Genomic DNA, 20,207 nt, shown 5'->3' with positions numbered 1-20,207 from the left:
CACGGACGCAATCATTCCGAGCCCGATTCCGAGCAGCGCTCGGAGATTCCCGCCTGACTCGGTCCGTCCGCGTGATTAGAACGTCATCTCCCGGCGTCGGATTTCGCGAGGCTTTATAAGCAGCTGCCGCGCCCCCGCCATCTTCACTCCAGTCAAGTAGTGGGTTGGGAGAGGGTGTGTTGGTGCTGCTGCTGGGGCTTAAACTTGAGCTTGACCTTGAGCTTTTGCAATCGCTGGTGCTGTCTCTCAGTGCTGCTGTGTAGTAGTCTAACTGTGTACTTGTAGTACTACTGTCTCCTCTGTGCGGTCTACCTCTGGTGTGCTGTGCTGCCTGTAATTGATTATTTTATTTGCTGGGGCTGTCTCCCTCAGTGCTGCTGTGTACTCTGTTCTCAGCTTAGGACAACAGTCTAACTGTGTACTGTACAGTACTACTGTCTCCTCTGTGCGGTCTACCTCTGGTGATCTGTGCTGTAATTAATTATTTTATTTGTTAGGGCTGTCTCCCTCAGTGCTGCTGTGTACTATACTATGTTCTCCTCTGCTTAGAAGAACAGTCTAACTGTGTACCTGCCTGTAGTACTACTGTCTCCTCTGTGCTGGGGCATACATCTGGTGCTGTGCTGTGCCATTTATTATATATATAATTATTAATTATATTAAATATAAATATATATAGTCCACTGGTGCTGCACTGCTGCCTGCACTGAATCTGCCAGTCTGGCGGTCTGTGGTCTGGGGCTCACTGCCTAATAAATAATTAAATACTGCCGTATATCTCTACCTTTGTGGTCTGGGGCTCACTGCCTAATACTGATGTATCTGTATAACTGCCTGCTGGTGCATACCCACTGACATATATTAATTGCACTCCAGTGGCGCTGTTCTGTGACATAACTCCGCTGCAGTGCCACTCTTACATGAGCCACGTGTTTGTGCCGCACACTTGTGTGGCTTAGCATAGTTATCCAGCTACCTCGGTGCAACCTTTTGCCCTAAAAACAATATTGTAAGGTGTGAGCTGTTCAGAATAGACTGGGAATGAGTGGAAATGAATGTTATTGAGGTTAATGTGGCGTAGGAGCAAAAAAAACACCCAAATTCTGCGATTTTAGCAGTTTTTTTCAGCTTTTTAACAAAAAAATCAGAACCCAAAACCCAAAAAATCCAAACACAAAACACTTAGGAGGTGTTTTGCCAAAACCCATTAGAACCCAAAACCTCAAGGTAATCAGAACCCAAAACCCAAAACCCAAAACCTGAAAAGTGGCCCGTGCACATCTCTAATTGGAATTAGTATTAAACATGTTCAATGGCCCCAACTGGCATTTTTGAGGCTGTACCACCCCCACTATCAACGCGAACCTGAAGCGTGGCGAGCGCAGCGAGCCCGCGAGGGGCGTCGGTACGCGTCCTACGACCTTTTCATACCCCCACTATCCACGTCGGCGTGGAGTTGAGAATAGAAAGTGTGGCGAGCGCAGCAAGCCACCGAGCCCGATGCGTGGCGAGTGCAGCGAGCCCCGCGAGGGAACGCGGACACCTGTGAAGCCCGTGAGGGGACGCGGATACCTGTGAAGGTATCCGCGGCCGCTCGCCACGCTTCGGGCTCGGTGGCACGCTGCGCTCGCCACATTTTCTATTCTCAACTCTACGCTGACGTGGATAGTGGGGGTATGAAAAGGTCGTAGGACGCGTACCGCGATCACCACGCTTCGGGTTTGCGTTGATAGTGGGGGTGGTACAGCCTCAAAAATGCCAGTTGGGGCCATTGAACATGTTTAATACTAATTCCAATGCATTTGGATGCTTTTCAGTGCAAAATCGTATGCGATCGCATGCGATGCGATGCGATTTTTTGGCATACGATGCCCATCGTGGGAGCCGTGATACTCCACAAGTACCCATTTCTTTTCTGTGGGGCACTGTGCTTGCCACTGCTATTGCTATTGCCAAGCCACCCGCTGACTGCTTTGTAGTCTGATGGAGACTCAGAGCTGCCTTGTCCCTCCCACTCCTTGTACTCCGCTTGGTTAACCCTGGATATATGTGATCACTCTCTCTCCAACGCTCAGTACACCCCACTCCAAATATCAACAATACAGATGTCACTTTAATAATTCGTTTATGACCCAAATTCTTTACCTGGTTAATCCCAGTGATGACACTGGTAAGGTACATGAACAATGTCCTAAGTAACCCCCTCCCCTCCCAAAATGTATGGTTTTCTGGTATTGTTTATTTTTAAGACTCAAAGCATTGTAGCTTGTACACTAAAACATTGGGATCCATTGTAATTCAGTGGGGGAGTCTTAAATTGTACTGGGTGCTGAGGAAAAGTGCATGGGGGGGTCGTCTGGGAGGATCTCCCGGAGATCACAAGCACCAATCGCTATTGGGGATCCCCTAGCATTAGCACCGATTCCCGGGCACCTTCCAGAATGCGGGAATCAGCATAATGCATTAAGCACTTAAGCCCGCCCCCAGCCAATAGGAGTCTGGGGGCGGGCTTAAGTGTATAATGCATTATGCGGATTCCCGGGTCAGCAGTACAGTCCCCAGGGATCAGAAAGGATTAGCCAACAACAGCAGCAGTGGCGTAACTATAGAGGGCGCAGGGGATGCAATTGGTATGGGGCCCGGCCGCTAGGGGGGGGCCCAAGGACCCAACAGGCAATCCCCTGCATCCTCTATAGTTATTGCCCTGCTGCCAGTCTTTAGAATATTTAGCCTTCTTTTTTTTATTTTATTTAGGCAGTGTGGTGCTAGTGCTGCGCTTGGGGCCTGGCACATAGTCTGCCTGGTATTGTAGGACTCGGAGCTGGGAGGTGGGGTACGTTCAGCTCAGCTGTGTGGAGACTGGGGGGCGAAGCAGCTGTCCTCTTCTCGCTGAGATATTGTTACAAGCGGGCGCCCGGCGGCTCCTTCTTAAGAGGAGCGGTCTCATGTAGGGGTATGCTGCGCCAGGACGTCAGACGGAGAGCGGCAGTACCCAGAGTAGCAGAGAGTCGGATGGCTGCTGTCTCGCGGTCAGTCACCCATGCATGCATTGCTGCAAAGAACACAGGATTTCAGGAACAGGTAACTGGGTAGGGTGGAGAGGTGGGGCGACCCGGTACCTGGAGGTGCTGTGCTACCTACAGTAGTTCTTGTTCAGCCCCCTCACCCCCTCCGCCCCACGTTCTCCTGCATGACATTTCCTCTCACTTTTGCTTGCACCCCTCTCTTTCTCTTGATCTTTCCACTCTGGATCTGACACCCTCTGTCTCTGTCGCTCCCCCTTCTCACCCATTTCTCCCTGAAACCCTGTCTCTCTCTCTCATTCACTCTTTTTCCAGGAAACACTCTTTCCCTCTGACCCCTCTGTTTCCTTTACCCAACACCCTCTATCCTGTCCCCTAATTGTAGTGACTGACAACCGCATGGTGGGGGGGTGTGAGCCCTAATCAAGAGTTTGCTATGGGGCCCACATAGATATAGTTACACCCCTGTACAGCAGCACAGCTCAGCCCATAAGATTTGAAGAGGTGAGGGGTTGAGAAGTTATCCTTCAAACATTGGAGTAAATGTATTGCAGTTTAAATAAGAAAAAGATTATCTTGTATATATTACATTTAACAAATATCCCTTACCATGTTGAGATTCTTACCTTTTTAAAGGGCCCTGGTACTGTCAAAAATTTGTAGATAAAATAAAAAGGCACTAGAATCATTGATGACAGCGCAATCATCCATCCAACCTGATTAGCCCATGGTGGAAAGAGGTATTCTTCATATGACAGAGAACTGTAGTTCCAAATACTAGCAACAACAACAAACTTGCAGAAAAAGATAAAAAGAGAATTCAAAGAGATTTAATCATATTGGCAAATTAGATTTAAAAAAAAAAACTATATATATATATATATATATATATATATATATATATATATATAGGCAGGAAAGAAACAGCGTCACTCCAGTGGACTTTTGAAGAAAGGTTATATTGTAGAAACAAATAGCATATCGACATACATCTGTTACATCGACGTTTCAATGTGCATAGACATTTTTCTCAAGATGATGTACATCTCATCTTGAGAAAAATGTCTATGCACATTGAAACGTCGATGTAACAGATGTATATCGATATGCTATTTGTTTCTACAATATAACCTTTCTTCAAAAGTCCACTGGAGTGACGCTGTTTCTTTCCTGCCTACCTGATCTATCACCAGAAGGCACCCGTGGCATTTTCTTCCATTACATATGAGTGCCGGCTCGAACCCCCACACCTATATATATATATATATATATATATATATATATAAAATTGGAAAAATGGTTACTTTCCCATTTACCACAATATAATTGTATTATAGCTGAATGCAATATTGGATAGTTTACATTTGAAGGAAAGCCAGTGAACATATAAAGCTAATGTATATGTAAATACTACTATATTAATGTTAACATTAGGCTTATCTGACTAAGATGCCAGGTTTTAGCTTTCATGGATTTTTTTACTCCTAATAAAAATTATCTTAGGCCCTTATTCTGGTTCACTTGCAAAGGCAAATTCCTTCTCAAATGGACAAAACCATGTGCACTGCAGGTGGGGCAGATGTAAAATGTGCAGAGAGAATTACATAGTTACATAGTAGGTAAGGCTGAAAGAAGACTTGCGTCCATCTAGTTCAACCTAGGTTGTTATTGAAAGCAGACTTGTAAAGACAGATTTTATTTCTTGTTTGTACCTATGGATGTTATTAACCAATAAGTGATTGTCCAACCTTATTTTGAACGTATTCAGTGTCTCTGCTGACACCACCTCTCCAGGAAGAGAGTTACAAAGTCTGACTGCTCTGACCGTAAAGAAATTTTTTCTTCTAGCTGAACAAAATCTTTTTTCTTCTAATCTATACTCATGCCCTCGCGTCCTAGATTCCTTTCTCGTTGAAAAAAGGGTGTTTGCTAATTCCTTATATTGGCCTCTGATATATTTGTATATATATATGTTGAGCATGTCCCCCCTTAAACGTCCCTTTTCTAATGTAAATAGTCCCAAATTGCTTAATCTCTCCTCGTAGCTTAAATTCTCCATTCCCTAATAAGCTTTACATGTGAATACATGTGAAGTCATCTGCGTCCCCTCGCGGGGCTTGCTGCGCTCGCCACGCTTCGGTCTCAGTGATTCCCTCCGCTCACCACACTATCTAAAATCAACTCCACACCGACGTGGATAGTGGGGGTATGAAAAGGTTGAATGACGCGTACCGCCGCCCCTCACGGGTTCGCTGTGCCCGCCACACTTCGGGTTGGCGTTGATAGTGGGGGTGGCGTTGACAATGGGGGTGCATTTAACATTGAAAGTACACATCAGGGTGCTTGTACAATGAAAAATCGGATCGTATCGCATACATCGCATGCGGTTATATCGCATGCGATGCGATGCAATGAATGCGATGTACTAAAATGTACATTGTGGGTGCCGTGATAATACACAAGTACCTAATTATTTAATCTACAATGATTCCTTTTATATACAACAAATGGTGACAGCCATGGGCACGAGGTTTGCTCCGAGTTACGCAAACATTTTTATGGACCAGTGGGCGAAAGATAACATTTTGGCCCATCATCCGTTCGGAGCGAACCTCGTGTCATGGCAAAGGTACATCGATGATGTCTTTTTTATCTGGCAAGGTAATTAAGCTATTTTAACTGAATTGTATTATTTTTTAAATCAGAATCATCTTAATATCGAACTCACGTTTGTTAGTAGTAATGTAGAAATACATTTTATTGATCTAACTGTCTATATTAGTAATAACAAGATTCAAATTATACTAAACCCACAGACTCTGGTTCCTTTATACCTGCTACTAGTTGTCACCACCCGAACTGGTTAAAGTCCATTCCGGGTGGACAATTTAGAAGGGTGAGGAGGAATTGCTCCTAACAAAAAGTGTTCAAGGAACAGGCTGAAAGCCTAAAACACAAGTTTATACATTCGAATTACCTTGAAACAGGCGAAAAAACAAAGAATGAAGTGATTTTAATTACACAGGAAGACTTACTGAAACCAAGAGAAGAGATAAGAACCAATGATAAATTTGAATATGCCTTCATTACACCCTTCAACTGGCTGTTGACAAATTGATTGAGCAAACCCTGAACAAACATTGGGGTATTATTAAAAAAAAGACCCAATTATAGGCAATTTACTTCCTATAAAACCTTAATGTATATACCAAAAAGCTTCTAACCTCAGTTCCAAATTAGTACATAGTGCACTCCCCCCCCCAAAAAAAAAACAATGACTATAGTAAAATCTAAAGGCTTTTTTAGATGTGGGACATGTGGGAAATCAACTCCATGGCAACGTGGATAGTAGGGGTATGAACTATCCACGTTGCCATGGAGTTAAGATACTTTATTTTAGATAGTTTGGCGAGCGTACCCAACCCGGAAACTGTGGCGCCGTGAAACTACACAAGAACCGAACTAAGCACTTTAATGCCAATAGAGTTAAACTGGTTTTTATGAATATGTATTTTTTTGTATTTTTTATGTATTTTTTATATAATTTTCATGCATGTATTGTTATTCATGGGTACTGGAGCACTGACACTTTACTATAGTAATATTTTATGCAAATCATATAAAGCATGTGATACCTGATATATACAATTTCCCATTTTCATCAATATTAATGAGAAATCAATACTGGCATTGGGATGTATAGAAAATAATATGGCAACGCATCCATACAGTGTAATGGAGGCAAGATCACATAATGAGACGTGACGGGCATCAAGATTCACGCACACAGATTGCTATGGTAACATATCAGTGCAATACCGCTAACGGATGCGACGTCAGATGACGGCACGCGACTACTGGTGCGGGGCATCTTGGGCAATGTAGTCCAGGAGCCCGACACACCGGAGAAGCATAATGAACAAACAATAAATAGCCGCAAAGAACGATGAGATAGCAGACGCTATCTGGACCTTGAGAAATACTTATTTGGAGTTGAAATGCGTTGGTCAGAGGAGGAGAACCCAGTGGTGAATCAGGGAAAGGAGTCCCGGAGACCTGTGAGGCTGTGACAGGTGACAAACCACAAGCGCATATTGAACCGCCACGCCAGTTCCGCAGACTCTGGTAATACTGAAGCTTAACTACAATGCAGCCCCTGTTTAAAAAACTGTATATACATGTGCAATACATGTTGTTTATTAATTGTTGTTTTTTTTGTGTGACGAGAAGCTGGGAGCAGACTGCGAATTGCACCAGTGCAACTGTCATTTCATTGATTTTATTTACATAAAAAATTTTAATTGTGCTTCACTATATATGGTTTTTTTCTCTCCATACATGGTATAAATGCCACGCCATTTGTGTGAGAAGTTACACGTTTGAACGAAACAGCGCCTGACAAGTGATGTAATAATTTTGCATGCATCTATTCTTGGTGAAGGGTTTATTTGGGAATACCCTCTATACACCACTAGAAAGGCAGCTGAGCGCACTGTTCAGGAAACACACCGTTCTGTACTCATCAACAGAAATTCGTTTGGGAGACCAAAATGCCTGACATAATTGGATTTCTATAATTAGTACATGCCCTATAAACACAATGGTAAAAGTGTATATCATACAGTATTTACAGTAAGCATAACGTATACTAACAGTACTTCAACTTCTAACTGATATATGTGAAATGATATTGTTTTTATTACTTTCAAATCTGCGGTTTTATTCTCATACATACAGTACTGTAGTATATTTTCGATAAGTAACTTAAGACATTGAAAGGTATTACATATTAGGTATTCATAGATAAATAAATGGTGTATTCGGAAAGATGTATTGCGGGTTCATGCAGAAGATCACTGGGTTAAATGTGAACATTCTGCTCTCATGGAACAATATTTAGCTGTGGGCGACTCTGCCTTATTCTACTAAAAACATAGAACTGAATTATTTGAGAAAAGATACATATGTCGCAGGTTACCCTTCAAGAGGTGATGAGAAATCCTTAAATATCACAGATGCTAAATCTATTCCGGCAGGTTGCCGTATGCACGGCAATATGAGGCATTCACGAGCTGAGGTTAAGGACAGAATGCCATCTGCACATTATCCAGTAATCCAACAAAAATCTAGAACTGCACAGTTAGTATAACACACTGGGGGGGGAATAATTAAACCATTCAATGCCAAAAGTTTTTTTTTTTTTTTGCTAGAATAAAAAAATACTTCATATTTGTAATATTTTCTATCTCTACTTCTATAATGGTTTTTGCTTAGCTCCCAATACCGTGTTTATCACATATTTTGACTAGACACAAAAGCTGTCTTCCGCTGTCTACATATTGTACAGTACAGTACAGCATACAGTAGTACTGTATACTCAGGAGCACCAGTTGCTGTGACCAAGTGTCCTGGGCTACACAAAAAAATCCTGTTTCCCTATAAAGCTTTTCGTGCGTCTGCATGGGCATGGCATTTAACACAATTTCCCCTGCTATCCTCAAGCCCAAACTTCTCCCCCTAGGAGTACCAGGATCAAGATGCTCCTGGATTGTGGACTTCCTGATGGCACGGAAACAGGTGGTGAAAGCCAGAGCCTTCACATCTGCCATTCGTACGATCAGCACTGGAGCTCCCCAGGGATGTGTCCTTTCCCCCCTGCTCTTCTCCCTCTACACTAACGACTGCATCTCGAGTGACCAGTCAGTAAAAATTATAAAATTTGCTGATGACACCACCATCATCGGCCTAATCAAGGAGGCAGATGAGTCTGCATACAGACGGGAAGTGGACAGACTTTCACAGAGGTGCGGCAGAAACAACCTGGACCTAAACCCTATCAACCCCAACAGTCGAGATGGTAGTAGACTTCAGGACAAAACCAAATGTCAAGGTCCCACTAGTAATTTCCAACAGAGTGGTGTCATGGGTAGAGACCTTCAAATTCCTTGGGACAAAAATCTCTTGCAACCTCAGATGGGAGCCCAACATAACTTCCATTGTCAAAAAGGCCCAACAGCGGTTGTTCTTCCTGAGGCAACTGAAAAAATGTAACATTCCGAAGGAGCTGCTGCAGCTCTTTTACACTGCTATCGTGGAGTCCGTTCTATGCTCCTCTTTTAAAATCTGGTATGGAGGGGCCAATGAATCGGACAAACGAAGCTTGCAAAGAGTGGTGAGGACAGCAGAGAATATTATTGGGATGGACCTTCCCCTGTAAGGGAACAATACAGGGTCAAGAAGCGAGCTGGGAAGATCGTGGCGGACAAACTCCACCTTGGCCATAACTTGTTTGATATTCTCCCATCAGGTAGATGCTTCAGGTCCAAGTCATCAAGAACCGCAAAAAGCTTCTTCCCGATAGCTATTCAACTATTGAACAATGTACTCTAAGATACTGCTAATCTAAACACCTAACTGCTCTGTCTAACTTTGCAAATCATAACATGGGATTTTTCATTTTATCAGATGCAGTTCCACAAGAAAATACATTTTACTCCATAGGCTGGAGTCCGGGGGCCACTAGATGATAACTTTAAGCAATCAGCTGGTGCTCACTTACATGAAGTAAAGATGAATGTCTTTGGAGTGGGTTTGGTGACCACGGGGCACCAGAAGCATGCAGGTGTGGGTATCGGTGTCCACAAAGCCCTCCTTGCTGTCAGTTCTTTTAAAGCAGCTAGGTACTTTAGAAGGCTCCTGGATTGTTAGCTGTAATTGTCATGGTTTGCCCGCACTGCTCCACCAACACTGTATGAACGGGTCCACTGAATGTGCTGGGAGCCAAATGAGGCCATTACCCATTCAGCTGTCAATCTGTCAGGTGGCTGGAGGCACAATTGTAGCGTAATCTGCAGAGCAGTTAAGATCACAGTTGCCGCACTCTTCACGCCAGCTGGGGTGACGGCTGCTGCTCCTACAGCGGGGACTCACTGAAAAGTATCGATAGTAGTTGGAGGTGCCGGTGATGTTATCAGGCATCTGTCCCTCAACTTTGGCGCTGTGAAGAGGTGTGTGGGGTCCTTCAAAAGACGTGTTTCCCTGCGCTTAGGGTGGCTTTGTCAATTTGGAATCAAGGTATTAATTGAATTAGACCACAGTTTCTCAAAGTCAGTCCTCAGGACCACACACAGTGCATGTTTTGCAGGTCTCTTCACAGAATCAAGTGAATTAATTAGCTCCACCTGTGGATCTTTTAAAATGTGGCAGTCAGTAATGAGTGCACCTGTTGGGTGACCTGGAAAACGTGAACTGTGTGGGGTCTTGACGACTGAGTTTGAGAACCACTGAATTAGACCTTCTGTTGGAATGTTAATGCACAATTTTTACTACATACAGTAAACTACACATCTAAACACATGATTTGTCAAATTGTAATTCTTACCAGAAGAAAGGCAGGGCTCACAAATTTCCAACAGAGTCTCCAGTATAGGCCAGGCCTGAAACCAAGCATCTTGTTGATGTCCTCACTAAATCTGTCTACGCCTGTAAGGAGGCACAAATATAGTATAAGGTAAATATGGTAAATAATGCTTTGCTGTAAAAGAAACGTACTGTTTGTACATGGGTGCCGGAACAGGGGGCAAGGGGGTAACTTCTCCCCACCCACCCAAAGTACTCGGTATCAGGGAGCAGTGCGGCTGCTATCTACAGTATATACAGACTGGTACCAAGGGTCTGATTCTGGAATTTGTGTGCAGGTGTAAACCCTGATTGCGAATAGCCTAGGCAATTTGGGACTGGGACTCGGTGATCTGTGAGATTCGCAGCTTACCGAGTCAACCAGCATGAGGACCCTAGTCTGAAAAAACTGTATTCCGACAGGCATGAAGATCAGAGAGAGAGAGAGAAAGAGCTAAAATAGATTGCTGTAGTAATAACAGAGTAGAAGTGGAGAGAAATCTTGAAATTAGGGTTATTAGCCCAGAGACCTAGTATGACAATTAACCATTTGCTGGATTGGAACGGATCACTAGCTCCCATTCACTATTAAGGACTTCCATCGGGCTGCTCCCACCCTATGGAATGCCCTTTGACGCACAATAAGACACTCCGCTAGCCTCCAAACTTTCAAGTGTTCCCTGAAAACTCACCTCTTCAGGCAAGTCTATCATATTTAGGTTTCGCCCACCTAACCCTCAGAGGCACTCATGTATTATATAGCTTCCCTTCTAGACTTGCAACTTGGTGGGACTGCTATGCTATTCCTATTTCCCTATAGATTGAAAGCTTGCAGCAGGGCCCTCCAACCTCTATATCTGTCTGTTTTACCCAGTTTTTTTTTTCAGTGTTGACAACATTTGTAAAGCGCAACGGAATGTGCTGTGATATATAAGAAACTGTAAATAAATATTGTTTTTCTTTATTGGCATACTTGGTCTAGAGTTTAGCTTGAGTGAATCCGCTACTTCAGTAGATTACTGAGCGCATAGCTGGAGCACACTGGGTCTTTTGAAGTACAAGACAAAGGTATAGTCCAGTCCGTAACTGTAACAACTAGAATACTGGATCCAGAATGGACAAGAAAGGGTTAGCACAATGGTACTGGGCTTGAACCAGAATGGCTTGGTGCAGTGAATATGGGTTTGACCCTTAATAATAACATGGTACATTGCATCCATTGACCGAAAAAAAATAGATTAGTACAATTGATCTGGGCTGTAATACAATGGATCTGGGCTGGAATAAAATAGCTTAGCACAATGGATGAGGACTGGACTGCAATAGCATAGTACAAGGCACAGCTACATTAGCTGGACAGTGAGCTGGCATAGAGAGACCTGGCAACCAGAGTCAGTAGAAGAAGGTACCTTTTATCCCATTAAGGGGCACCAAAAAATCTTTGTTTACAAAAAAATAAGCTTGGGCGGGCCTTGTATATTTGAAAGTTGCACTTGCCATGTAAAAGATAATGATGTTGTACCGGGGCCTATGACTTCTTTTGCTGGCCATGTGCACCTGTCAGCAGCCATGTCTCCTGGGCCTGCTGGAGAGCTGGTTCATCATTCCTTGCTGCTGATGATGATCATCATGTTCTGCACACAGCCACCCCTCTCCTTCCTTGGCAGAGTTTAGAAGCAGCATCTCTTTTGCATGCTTGCCACCTAAGCCATGACTGCCTCACTGCAGCCACGTTTCAAAATCCAAGATGGCTCTGCCCCCTTGTACCGGCTAAGATTAGTACAGAAACCCTGAGGGAGTCGGTAGCCACGCAAAAGAGCCTATAACAGGACAAGATGCTGTATAATACAATAAAGAGAGATTCAGAAGTCACAGTACTACCTTTTATTTAAAAAACTGTGCAAAAACTGACTTAAAGCCCACATACACCGATATGGGCCAATTTCACCTGTACCTGATGGAACGGACCAAGAAATTGGCCCACTTGGGTGAGTGTGATGTCCCCTCAGGTCCGATGTGCGGTCCCGTGTGTATTGGACCAGCATGCAGATCCGACCTCGTACCTCCCTCCCAGTGGCGGAGAACAGGGGTTGCATGCAATCCATCACTTGTGAATGGACCGCATGCGACCCTGCCACCTGGGAAGATCCCGGGCGGCTCAGGGGGATCGGCTGGCCATGCACTGCTGCAAGAGATCGCAGTAGTGTATGGCCAGCTTTAGATTCAAGATGGCGCCCATGTTCAGGACACCTCACCCATACTTTACTGCAGTATTCAAGTTTTACCATTTCCTGCACAAAAGGGTGTACTGTGACTTTTGAATCGCCCTGTATTATAAGATTTGGTTTTCTATCTTTATTTTAATATTACTTTTAAAGGGGGACTATGACCTGTACAGGACATTATGACCTGTAGTCCTCCTGTAAAAGACAATATCATTTTTATCAGTTTTTTTTTTTTATTTTTCTTGTGTACTTTGTATAAAAAAAATTTTTTGGGGGGTGGGAGGTTTACTCTAGGCAACTTGTGCATCACACTTTTTGCACTGCCTAGGATTTTATTACTTTATAACAGGATTATGCGAGATATTACTGAATTCTAGGGCCCCATTCATTTAGATATCTCATCTTTCTTCACTACAGAAATACATTTTTAAAAACTCTACAAATCCCATTCTGCATCAGACCCACAGAGCACATTTTGGTAGCAGCACCTAAAGCTTCTTCAACTTTTTTGTTCACTACTCAAATCAATCATCAACTCGATATTTTTCAATGTGCTTGCATTTTTTGCAGAAATACCACTACCTTTATTCAATAAGACTGGGATGTACATAAATCCCACAAATTATGTAAATTGTGTTTCATTTAATTCCATTCCAACAGCCGTGACCCTGGCCCATTTTAGTTTTGCTCGACAGCATATCGCCAGACGAAAAGGGGAGTGTCCACGTAAACAGCAGTGGATTCTCGAGATTCAGCCATGATGGCGACAATTAATCGGCCGTTATTGGCAAAACGGGCCGGCGGGAAAGACAGCATTGAATAGGTGCCCACTGCTATTTCCCCCTATCGAAAATAGCGGTGGGGATTGAATGCCCCCCTAAGGCTCTGCTGTCTCTTTGTGGCAACCTCTTTTAGAGGGCTTTCTCTCTATTTTCACCATGATGCTGTACTAGAAAAGAAGCAGTGCTATTGTCAGTGGCTATAAAGCACAGTCATACTAATACTGGCTGAGTGTCCCTTGTCCAAAATACTTGGGACCAGAAGCATATTGGATAATGGATTATTCCGTATTTTAGAATATTTTTATATTTCAATGAGGTATCTTAACGGGACCCATGTGTGAGCACAAAATGCATTTATGTTGTATAAAACCATCAAACATATGAAAAACATACAAATATATTATCATGTCCCGCGGCTGCCACCGCCAGGTACAGCGCCGTGTCTCTTACTCACTGAGGTGGGTGCTCGCTGCTCTCCTTCATTGCCGGGCTCCCCCTGTCAATCTCCGCCCATCCCCTCCTGTCACGGGCGGCTGTCCTCCGGTGGGTCCGGTGACGCAGGTTGCCAGCTCCCCGGATGGGTGCCGCCATCTTTGAGGTGGCATATCCAGAATTGGGGGCAGTGCTACTTGTGACCTCTCCTAAGAAGTCAGGGACAAATCCAGACAAGCCCTGGGGAATAAAGGGCCTGCAATCCTTTCCCTTCTTGCTGCTGTTTCTTTCTGGAATTACAGCAAGACTCACAGTCTCCTGCTCCCAGGTGTAATCCTCCTGTATCATCTCGCAGTCTGAACCTGCTCCGTCAGTATCCGTTCCTGCTCTACCGCCCTGTATTCGTTAAATGCAAAGTCGGCCATCCTGTGTTGTGGTTATGGTACTTATGTAATATCTGGACTCCCGTTTTTCTTATGAGACCGTGTCTCCTCGCGGGGCTCACTGCGCTCGCCACACTATATAAAATCAACTGTATGCGTATTTAGATAGTAGGGGTATGAAAAAATGGGGTGCATTTAACATGGGAGTCCAGATAATACATAAGTACCGCGGTTACTTTCAGTTTATCGTTATAATACCAAGTTGGCCATACTGAGTTGCTGTTACTTTCAGTTATTTGTTATAAGCCAATTCAGCCATCCTGAGTTGCTGTCAGTCTCCCAGCCCGTGGCCTGCCTAACTGGAACCCTGTGCGGCCGGCATTCCCCAGAGGAACCCGTTTCCTAACCACTGGTGCCAATCTCCCAAAGTTATCTATGTATGCAAAGGCAGTACATACGGCCAGCTACCCTCTTTCCTCCTAGCCGATCCATACCGGGACAGTCACCTACGGTGGAGCCACAACAACCTGGTGTGACAGTAAGCAGCAGCCACATGAACTCCACTATAGGTGCCGATTTCAGTACGGAGTTTCTTCAGAAAATTGTGTCTCATCTAGAGAGCCTGGAGAGGACAGTTGGCCCAGGGACTTCAAGTTATCGCTCAACGACAAGAAGCTATCCAGGTGGCTACACCTCCTGAAGTTCCAGTTCCACCTACTCCTGAACCAGTAATGGTGGTAACCCTTCCGGCCTCCTCTCCGGGGCAACTTCACTTATCATTGCCCAGGAAGTTTGATGGAAAGCCGAAGCTGTGTTGGGCTTTCTTAATCAATGCACTGTGCATTTCTCCCTTCTGGCTCATAGTTTTGCTTCTGACAAATCCTGCATGGCCTATATTGTGTCCCTCTTGGCAGGGCCTGTGTTGGACTTGGTGTCTCCTCTGTGGGAGAGAAACGATCCTCTACTGTTGAGATATGAGGACTTTATTGTGCAATTTCAACGAATATTTGATGAGCCGGGTCGCTCCTCCTCGTTTGAGGCAAGGGAATAACTCAGTGGCTTAATATGTAGTCCAGTTTCAAACCTTGCCCTCTGAGGTTTCCTGGAATGAGGAGGCACTACTCTCTGCATTTTGGAGTGGTTTCTCCTATAAATTAAAGGACGATCTGGTGACACAGAACCTGCCCACGAAGCTGGAGGATTTAATTTCCTTATGTAACAGGACTGATTTGAGACTTAGGGAGAGACAAGCAGAGAAATCCAGAAGAGAGCATTCCCCTATTCTTATACCTTCTCTACCTCAAGCCCCATCCGCTCTTTGCCAGGAAGAGCCCATGCAAATCAATCGGTCTCAGCTTACTCCCCAGGAATGGCTACGCCGATGCCAGGAGAGGTTGTGCATGTATTCTGGAGAGGCTGGACGCCAAGCAGATCAATGCTCTCGTCGTCCGGGAAACGGTCGGTCCTAGTCAATGATGGAGAGGTAAGGCTAGGACAACTCTCCTCCTGTCCCATATTATCTGATTTCGTTATTCAAGTGCAACTTTATTTCGCAGGTCAGACCCTGAAGATGCCCGCTCTTCTAGACTCCGGGGCAGCAGGGAGCTTCATTTCCACCAGTTTTGTTGATAAGTTTTCTTTACCCATTAAAGCTCTTGAAACTCCTGTTCGTTTGTCAGCTGTTGATGGTAGTTATATACCTAATGGGTTAATTTCATCAAGCATGATTCCCTTTTCTCTAGGTATTGGGGTATTACACAAAGAGGACATTGAATTACTCATAATTCCTCGAACTTCTTTCCCTTTGTTGGGGTTCCCTTGGTCGCAGAGACACAACCCTTGGATCGATTAGTCAACCATGCAATCAACAGCTTGGGGATTGCCTTGCACTCAACGCTGTCTGTCTAAGGTGATTCCTCTCAGGATCATCAATCCTAGTCCAAGTGACCAGATTCCTTCTCCCTACTCTTCCTTTTCGGATGTGTTTAACAAACAGGTAGCAGATGTTACGCAGGGCTGTTTTTTACTTAACTTGTGCATAGAGAATTAGATTTGGGTGGGGTTTTACTTCAATGTGAGATCTATATTGCAGTGTAAAAATAATGCAGCCAGTATTTACCCTGCACAGAAACAAAATACCTCACCCAAATCTAATTCTCTCTGCACATGTTACATCTGCCCCCCTGCAGTGCACATGGTTTTGTCCATCTAAGAAGGATTTTGTCAGAAAGAGTGAACTAGAATAACGCCTTAAGTTCCCAAATGGTAAGTACTAGGGTGCCAAATAATATTAGGTGGTAAAAAATTAATTTAATAATAAATTAATAACATGATATAGTGACATTCAAATAAAATAAGTTTAAAAACTGTACACTGCTAGATGAATCAATAATTGTTAAAACACTGGGACCTGAATAAGTAAAAAATGTAAACAATTTTGGACAGTTCAGTTCCGTTCCCAAGGTGTAGACCAATTGTATTCCAGATTAGCCACTGGGGTCCAATGGAGACCAAGGAGTCACTTGAGGTTTCCCAATCACTCGGTAGATTTTTGAGTACGGGGGGGGGGGGGGGGGGTACTCCAAAATCCATTGGACCCCAGTGGCTAATCTGTAATACCATTGGACTACACCTTGGGAATTGGTTGGCTTGAAGAAGCTTTATTTTCGAAACACGTGTCCCAATGTCTGTAGCGTTAGATAGCGGGCTGTAAATAGGTGCAGAAAATGTATTTATAACTGTGACTGTTTATTAGACTTGTGCATGCACCCACACTTAAAATCCTAGTATGGGTACTGTATGTATGTGAAGGACTAGCTGTTCAATTTGGTTTCCTCACCACCACTAGGTGTCAGCATAACAGCAGGAAACAATTAGAGTTCAGTAAAGCACAGCTACGCAACTTTCCTTAGCAACAATATTACTAGTGTTTTGTCTGGGCAACTTGCCAATTATATACTGGACACTAAACACAGTTGCTCAATTCAATTGATGCCTCTGTTACAACCATATGGGAAAATAAACTGTTGCATGCATAATAAGCCTACTCAGGCAATTTGTGTCCAATAAAACTGTGTTATACACATATTCCCCTCATATATTATAGTGGAATATATTTAGAGTATGACATAAATGTCCAATTACGACCAGGGACACTCCTAAGATATCTCAACAGCAGTAACAATCATTTTGCATATATATATATATATCTAGAGACATTATTACGTGTGACTCCCCCTGAAAAACATTAATTGAATTCTATATATATTATATATATTCAAACCACAAGTGTACCCATCAATAAGTGCTTAATAAGGGTCTTGCAAGGATTGCATCCTTCTATCTGATAGGTATCAAATCAAACCAATATAGGCGAATTATACATATATACCTCAGACCAATGTTCCCTCTAATTTTACGAAGGCTGTGTGCGGCTAAAGATTTTGGCTGTGCAACTTTTGAAGGAAATTTAAATTTTTGTGCGTCACTTATATATAACTGGAAAATGACGTTCAGCATTTGTGTTAACTTTACTTCAAATTGATATTAAACATTTAAACTTTCAAAACACAGCACACAATGTAGTTAATGGGTGAAACACACATTAATTGAGTCCACAACTGTAAAAAGGGACCACTGCTGCTTTGTGCGCTCTGTTGTAATGTCTGTGCGCATGCTCGTCGAGTTGTGTGCGTGCGCACGTGCGCACAGCTTAGAGGGAACACTGCCTCAGACGAAACACAATCCTCCAAAATTGGGATGTACTCATCCCAAGTCTAGAACAAGCACCTTACTTGTCAGCCCCATCTACCTACATTTTAAGTCTATTTAACACTTACTTTTCAAATCCTCTTGCACATTTCATGTATTTATATGTTGTATGTCTGTTGTTTGATTTCGCAATTACAGTGGGTATTTCCTGAATCCATGTATTATTAAAGATTAATAGGATTCCCCAATTTTGAATATTAAATTGGAGAAGGCTCCCATGATAGAACAAAGTCTTTGGTGTGCATCGGCTACAACTACTTTTCTTTCTCTTTTTCGACTACATAAACCTAGTTGATAGGATAGCACCCCCGCTAACACAATGAAATATAGCGGAATACACCCATACCACATTGGGTTTATTTACTTGTGTGCAGATTTCTACAAATCTCTTTCTCCTCAGCCTGATGTCATAGTGCTCCTGGTGCATGCGCAAAGTATTATACTTCAGTCATTTGCGGCATATGCCATATCTGAATCAGGCTCATTGTGTAAGTATACAGACACACTGAGACATACTGTAATATGACATGAAGTGTTTTCTGCTGTCACACTGTACTTGAGTTTCATACTTACCATAAAACCACGATACTCCTATGGCCTCAATTAAAACAGCAAACAAGATGGATGTTCCTGCAGCAAACGTGTCCAGGAGAGTGAGGACATAGATCCCACCCTGTATTGAATATGAAGGATACTGAAGTTATTAATTGTGCAAAGAATTCTGGATAAAATCTGGAATTTATACTCTGTGTATCTGGTTTAGACAGTGATTCTTAAACTAGTCCCCATCCCCGAAAAGCACTAGGACACGATGACGCCAGCACCCCCACTGATCCCCACTATTACAGCTTCAGTGTTATGGGGACTAAGTAAAAACCGGACCCGGACAAGATCCCGGAATGGGTGGTGTCTTGTCCCCATGTCCATGTGATAGCTTTCACCAGGGACATGGGGAAGGGGAGATTACAGCCCCCATGTAGTCCAGACCTTTTTTGCTACATGCCTGAACCATGCAATCAGTCTTTATTCTCCCCCTCCTCCTCTCCCTGGTGACAGGTGTCACAGCCAGCCCCCCCCCCCCCCCCCCTCCCAGACAGGACACCCCTGGACCAGACACTACAAGCTCCGGAGTGACAGAAATTGCTGAATTGTGTCTGTACGGTTCCGGGGTCCTGTCCGGTTCTGGTTTTTACCCAAACCCAGTGTTGTGGCCACTGGTCATAGTTCCGGTGCAGGACTTTGGCCGCTGCCATCTCCATCGCCGGCATCCACCCTTAAACAATTAATGAGGTTTGTCAAGACACAATATGGGTATACAGGCGACAGTTCTAGTGTTGGAATTAAAAGAGCAACAATATTAAATGTTTATCCAGTAATGTTTTACTGTTAAAATGATTCCATTTATTACAATCATGTGGCTAGAATCACTGAAAAGAAAATATACTGTATCCACATGTGAAGACGCACAATACAGTTTGCAGTGTATTGCAGTGTATTGCAGTGTATTGCAGTGTATTGCAGTGCTCGGTCACAAATAATCTATTACACTCAATGTTTCATCATGCATCCAACAAACACTGAATCGCAAAAGGTAGTGCAAAAAGTAAAACATGTATTATTATTATTATTATTATTATTATTATTATTATTATTAATTGTGCTACATTTGTCTCACTTAGGAGCACATTGGTAAATTTATGTTTTTTTATAGCAACGCTAAACTAATGCCCCAATCAGTGATAGAGGTGTCCATTAGAAAATATTATATATAAATAGACCACAAAGTTAAGCCCTACTGCATCACAGGCTTTATCCAGCAGTAACCCATCAACTGCCAGGTGTGCTGCTGCTGGTTTTGTTCTGAAGCTGTGGCTCAGCAACCTGGACTGGGTTCTCTGTGCAGCAGTCCACCAGCACTGGATATCTCATTAGCTGGTTACCCTTCATTAGGGATTCTAATCAGCTGCTCCCCGCCGGTGATACTTCCTGTTGAGATCTTAGTGAGTATTCAGCATTAGATGCACAAGGTGCAGATCCTTGGTGCATTTTTCCAGTCTGAGCTCTGTGTCTGCGGCCCAGCCTTCTGTTCCCAGCATACCTCAGCCTGCATTCACTGTCTGAGTTCCCAGCCTGGAGTTTCTACATCTGCAGTTGGTATCCACTACAGCAAGCTGCATCTCCTAGTAGTCCTGG

The 20,207-nt window shown here is 43.6% G+C and overlaps 1 protein-coding gene across 1 annotated transcript in view; it reads right to left on the bottom strand.

The window, feature by feature from the left end:
- SLC6A2 (solute carrier family 6 member 2) overlaps nucleotides 1-20,207 on the bottom strand; it is a 149,682-nt gene that overhangs the window by 9,708 nt on the left and 119,767 nt on the right. The window contains exons 11-13 of the mRNA XM_083165586.1: nucleotides 18,588-18,687; nucleotides 10,405-10,505; nucleotides 3,650-3,817 (exon numbers count right to left, since the gene is read on the bottom strand). Coding sequence (XP_083021712.1) covers nucleotides 3,650-3,817; nucleotides 10,405-10,505; nucleotides 18,588-18,687 — 369 coding nt within the window. The remainder of the gene's footprint in view (nucleotides 1-3,649; nucleotides 3,818-10,404; nucleotides 10,506-18,587; nucleotides 18,688-20,207) is intronic.

This window comes from Crinia signifera, chromosome 11 (genome assembly GCF_055691185.1).
Source record: "Crinia signifera chromosome 11, ASM5569118v1, whole genome shotgun sequence".
NCBI classification, from domain to species: domain Eukaryota; kingdom Metazoa; phylum Chordata; class Amphibia; order Anura; family Myobatrachidae; genus Crinia; species Crinia signifera.
Note: the sequence above shows the minus strand (reverse complement) of the source record. Positions and strands in the feature narration are given on the sequence as shown.